General features: G+C 27.3%; 1 protein-coding gene across 1 annotated transcript; it reads right to left on the bottom strand.

Annotated features, from left to right (window-relative positions):
* Positions 1-2,735: 2,735 nt before the first annotated feature.
* LOC114179152 (acyl carrier protein 1, chloroplastic-like) lies at positions 2,736-3,978 on the bottom strand. The gene is made up of 4 exons (XM_028065385.2): positions 3,745-3,978; positions 3,436-3,549; positions 3,205-3,327; positions 2,736-2,977 (listed from the first exon to the last, which is right to left on the bottom strand). Exons 1-4 carry the CDS (start codon positions 3,802-3,804, stop codon positions 2,849-2,851), a joined length of 426 nt encoding a protein of 141 aa, XP_027921186.1. The 5' UTR covers positions 3,805-3,978; the 3' UTR covers positions 2,736-2,848.
* Between the last annotated feature and the right edge of the window lie 559 nt (positions 3,979-4,537).

Raw genomic sequence — 4,537 nt, 5'->3', positions numbered from 1 at the left:
AATGCCTTTTTGAATGGGGATATACATGAAGAAGTTTACATGATTCCACCACCATGTGTCTCTCACAAATTTGGTGAAGTTTGCAAACTTCAAAAAGCTCTTTATGGCCTTAAACAAGCACCACGTCCTTGGTTTAATAAGTTTTCTACAAGTACTTAGTTGGCACTTAATCATTAGTGTGAGGTTAGTGTTTTACAAAACACATTGAGTTTGGAGTTTTTGTTTTTTATGTTTAAATGGTCCTTACCTATTTAATTGGAGTTTCATTTTATTTCAATCTCAAATATAAAGTAAAATAATTGTTATGCTTTGACATGAACAAATTTATGAAGCAGAATCAGAATATTGTTGGGGATTCAAGCGATTTAGCTTTTTTTATAGTTGAAAAAAATAAGAAACACCTAATCAAAGGCATTTCTAAATCACTCATATAATTTTTTCATCTAATACCCACAATCGGTAAATTAGCAATTCTAAAGAATTGGTATTGTTTAAGTTTAGATTTTTGTTTGATACCCTCAATCAGTGAATTTTGAAGTGTTTAGGAGATATTTCATTTAAGTCATGATTGTATGATCGCTCACGTCTAACTTTTTTTAAAATAATTTGTAAAATAACAAGCTTTTTAAATTTAAAAATTCAAATCAACACTTCAACAACTTTATTCTTTTTAAGAACTACATCTCTTATTTTTCATTGTGAATGAAAAACAATAAAACCAATGTCGGTCCTTTTCGATTTATCCAAAAAAAAAATCTTCTCAAATAATTTTGTAGAACTACATAAACTTAACATTTGTACATAGGGGTGTCAAAGTGAGCTAACCCGACTCACAGGTTGGCTCACCACGGGTTGAGCTAAAAAATGGTCACCTCAACCCGATTTATTTTTTGGCAATTCAGAAATTTTGCAACTCAGTCCAACCCACCACATGTTGGTGGGTTAGTAAGTTGACTCACTTCAAATATATTTTTTTTTTGTAATTTATTTATATATTTATTGCATTACAATAAGATAAAAATGACTTATTTTATTTTTTATAATAGTGGAATCAAAATCTTCACTTAATTCTTAAAATATTATTATAAAAATAATAGTTAAATATTAGAGTATCGACATATATAATTTGACAAAAAAATTGATTAAACAATCAAACTATTCAAATATTATTGAACAACATTTCAGCATTTTAAAATATGAAATTATTAAACTATATAATTAGAAGTAGTAAATAATTATAACAAAAAAAATTAAAAATGTTGGTGGGTTAAGTGTGTCAACCCACCCTTAATCCGATTCGAACCCATGGGTTAAGTGAGTTGGATTTAGTTAAACCCACCCTTTAAAAAATTGAATCTGTTTCAATCCAACTCAGTTCAAATCCAATGTGAGCCAGGTTGGCTTACATGTTAGAATCTAGTTCGATATCTCTAATTATGAATGAAAATACGTTGGAACAGTATTAATTATTGTTGTGCCTAATATTGTTATTATAAAATATTTTCTTATTTTTATTTCAGGAAAAAATAAATATTTAAAAAGATCACATCTCTTTTTTATTTTGTAGCATATAATATATTTTAACTTTATTTCAAAAAGAGTTAAATAATATTATGTTTTTACTCCTGTTATTAAATTTATATAAAAATTATGAAAGAAAAGTAAAAGAACCTTCTAATATTAACATAAATCCAAGAGATAACAAATAATTAAAGAAAAATAAATATAAGAGGAGATTAATTATTGATGTGATATGATTAAATTTATATTGTGTTTTGATTAGGGTGTAAATTTATGATAGTGAATTTGCATTTATTTGAGTTAATTTGTAGATAAAGATAGGGTTCTTTTGATGAAAAAGATATATCGTATAATTTGAGTAGATATAATTAAAGAGTTTATGAAAATTTATGTATGATATGATTAATAAAATTTAATAAATTATAATTTTTAATAGAGTAAATTATATGATTATCATTTTACCCTTCAATATAAATAAAATAGATGATATTCAAATAAAAAAAAATATTATTTAAAATTAGAAAAATATAATTTATTAATATTATCATTAATAACTTAAAATAAATTATTATTATTATTCTCAATGATAACTTGAAATAATTTATAATATAAACTATTTAATTTGTATTTTTACGTTTATTTAAATTTATTTTATTTTATATAATTAATTCACTTACACAAAATATTTATTTTAAAAATAATAATAATATTATTCTATAATACTAATTATTATAATAATTATTAATTATTAATATTTAAAAAAGTAATTGAATACATATGTGTAACTATTGTAATATATATATAAGAAAATAATAATAAAAAATTAATTAAATTATTAAAATTTATTTTAACATAATGATTAATGTAAATATAATGATTTTTTTTATGATCAATAAGGTTCAAATTAAACTAGTCTTATCATCATTTAATTATTATAAAAAAAATACTTATATATATATTATTTTTTTTTTCTTTGAATGATATATTATTATTTACATGCAAATTTTCTTTTGAAGTATTAGCATCCTATAATCCTGCAACTAACGAAAAAGATCACCACCACTTGGTTTGGTTTGGTATTGGTGTCCTCAGCACATGATTTTCGGCTTCAAACGCGGTTTGCCGGTTTTTAACAAGTCACCGCACAATCTTGTTCGCCATAACAAATTTCAAGTTCAGATATGTATGTACTGGAGAGTAAAAAGTAAGATAAATTTCAATATTTAAAAACCACGTAGCATTTAATTGAAGACCAATGAAACACAGAAAACACAAAAAACCAAATATAAAATTTAAGATTCTTCAGCAAAATAACTTTGCTGGTGGTTTAAGCACTCTTGCTTTCAAGCAGCTTATCAATCATATCTGCTGCGTCTTGAACGGTGCTAATGTTCTGCGCGCTTTCTTCTTCCACACTGATACCAAATTCCTCCTCCAGACCCATCACAATCTCCACCTGCACAAACTCTAAATTATGACCCAATACATTCATCGTGATGAAATCTATGTTGTGTTCTTATTTTCATCTCATGTAGAGTAATGCAAAATACATAAGTGAAAAGGAAAACTGGTATTACTTTGTTTTTACTTCCACTCTGCATAACATAGAAAGAGGAAAAAAAAAAACAAGCAGAGAATGTGGTGATAAGAGAAATTTTGTGTGTGAAGACAATTTGGTAATACCGTGTCAAGAGAATCTGCTCCAAGTGCAGAAAATTTGGAGTCTCCGGTGACAGTAGATCCATCTGGTAATGCCAATTGTTTCTTCACTATGTCACAAACCTTCTCTACAGTTTCTGGTTTGGCCTGATCAACACACAGTAACACAAAAATCTATGAAATCAGAAAAAATTACAAGTACAAGCCGTCATAGATAACTCCAAGCAATTGATAAATTCGTGGTGTTACACTTACAGCACATGCAATTTGGAAGCGAGGTACTCTACTCTGCAGAATAATGGGTGGAAAAGTTCTCCCCTTGAGAGAAACCAAAGCTGAACCCGAGTTAGAGATCCTGCAACCAGGTACCTGATTTTTCATCCAACAAGCAAAACCAAATGAGTGCGTTAAATGAATATAAAAACTCAAATTTTACTTTATCTGTGATGTGATGAGAGAAACAGAGTAAACCATGTGAAGAAAATATGAAAAACTAACGGTACACATAATGAATGAAGGAATTTGGTGCATGGACATAGAAGAAAGAAAAAATGAAGAAAATACCAGTGTTTTTGTTGTGTTGAATGAGGTGAGGGAGAAAGAGGTTGCAGTGAAGGAAGCCATTAGAGAAGAGAAGAGAGATCTGAAGAGAAGAGAGGAAGAAAGAATGTGTTGGAAGAAATGAAATGGTTGAGAGCGTGATAACTGCACTCTTTATAGGAAATAAATGCGCCGTTTAATCAATCTTTGATTCGTAGGTTGGTTTCGTTACTTTCGATGAGTGCTCTTTGTTTGTTTGGTTTGTTGGGTTTTCCTTTTCTTCTCTTCTGTTCATCCTAGTAATTGTCTCTAGGCTTGCTTCTAAATTGTGCCTTCTTGCTATTTGGAACCACTTATCAGTCCAAATTTAGTTGACTGCCTATTATTACAAACCAAACAACAGGCCCAATTTATGTGTTTAAATTTTTAGGTTTTGTTCTTAAAACAATATCACATTCATTTTTAAAATACAATAAATTAAATTAAAATTTTAAGACAATCTGAATGAGATGGTTTTTTTAAGGGAAAAACACCTAAAAGATTTGACAGTTCAAAATCTTAACAGAATCAGTTTATAGATTTTTTTTCTTTATATACTATTTAATTTATTTATTTTGACTCGTAACTCATTCTGAATTTCTAATAACCTTTCTTTTAAAATGTGAGTCTTTACATATGATTATTCTTTTATACTATCATTATAAGGGAACATATTTTTTATGAAATTCAACTAAGAAACTCCCCAATTTTAAGATTTTTTAACAATATTATATCACACTTGTTTGAGTTGTTACTATGATGACAAACCCTTAGATTT

Source organism: Vigna unguiculata, chromosome 3 (genome assembly GCF_037176805.1).
Source record: "Vigna unguiculata cultivar grain cowpea cultivar isolate G323 ecotype 2 chromosome 3, ASM3717680v1, whole genome shotgun sequence".
In the NCBI taxonomy this organism is placed as follows: domain Eukaryota; kingdom Viridiplantae; phylum Streptophyta; class Magnoliopsida; order Fabales; family Fabaceae; genus Vigna; species Vigna unguiculata.
Note: the sequence above shows the minus strand (reverse complement) of the source record. Positions and strands in the feature narration are given on the sequence as shown.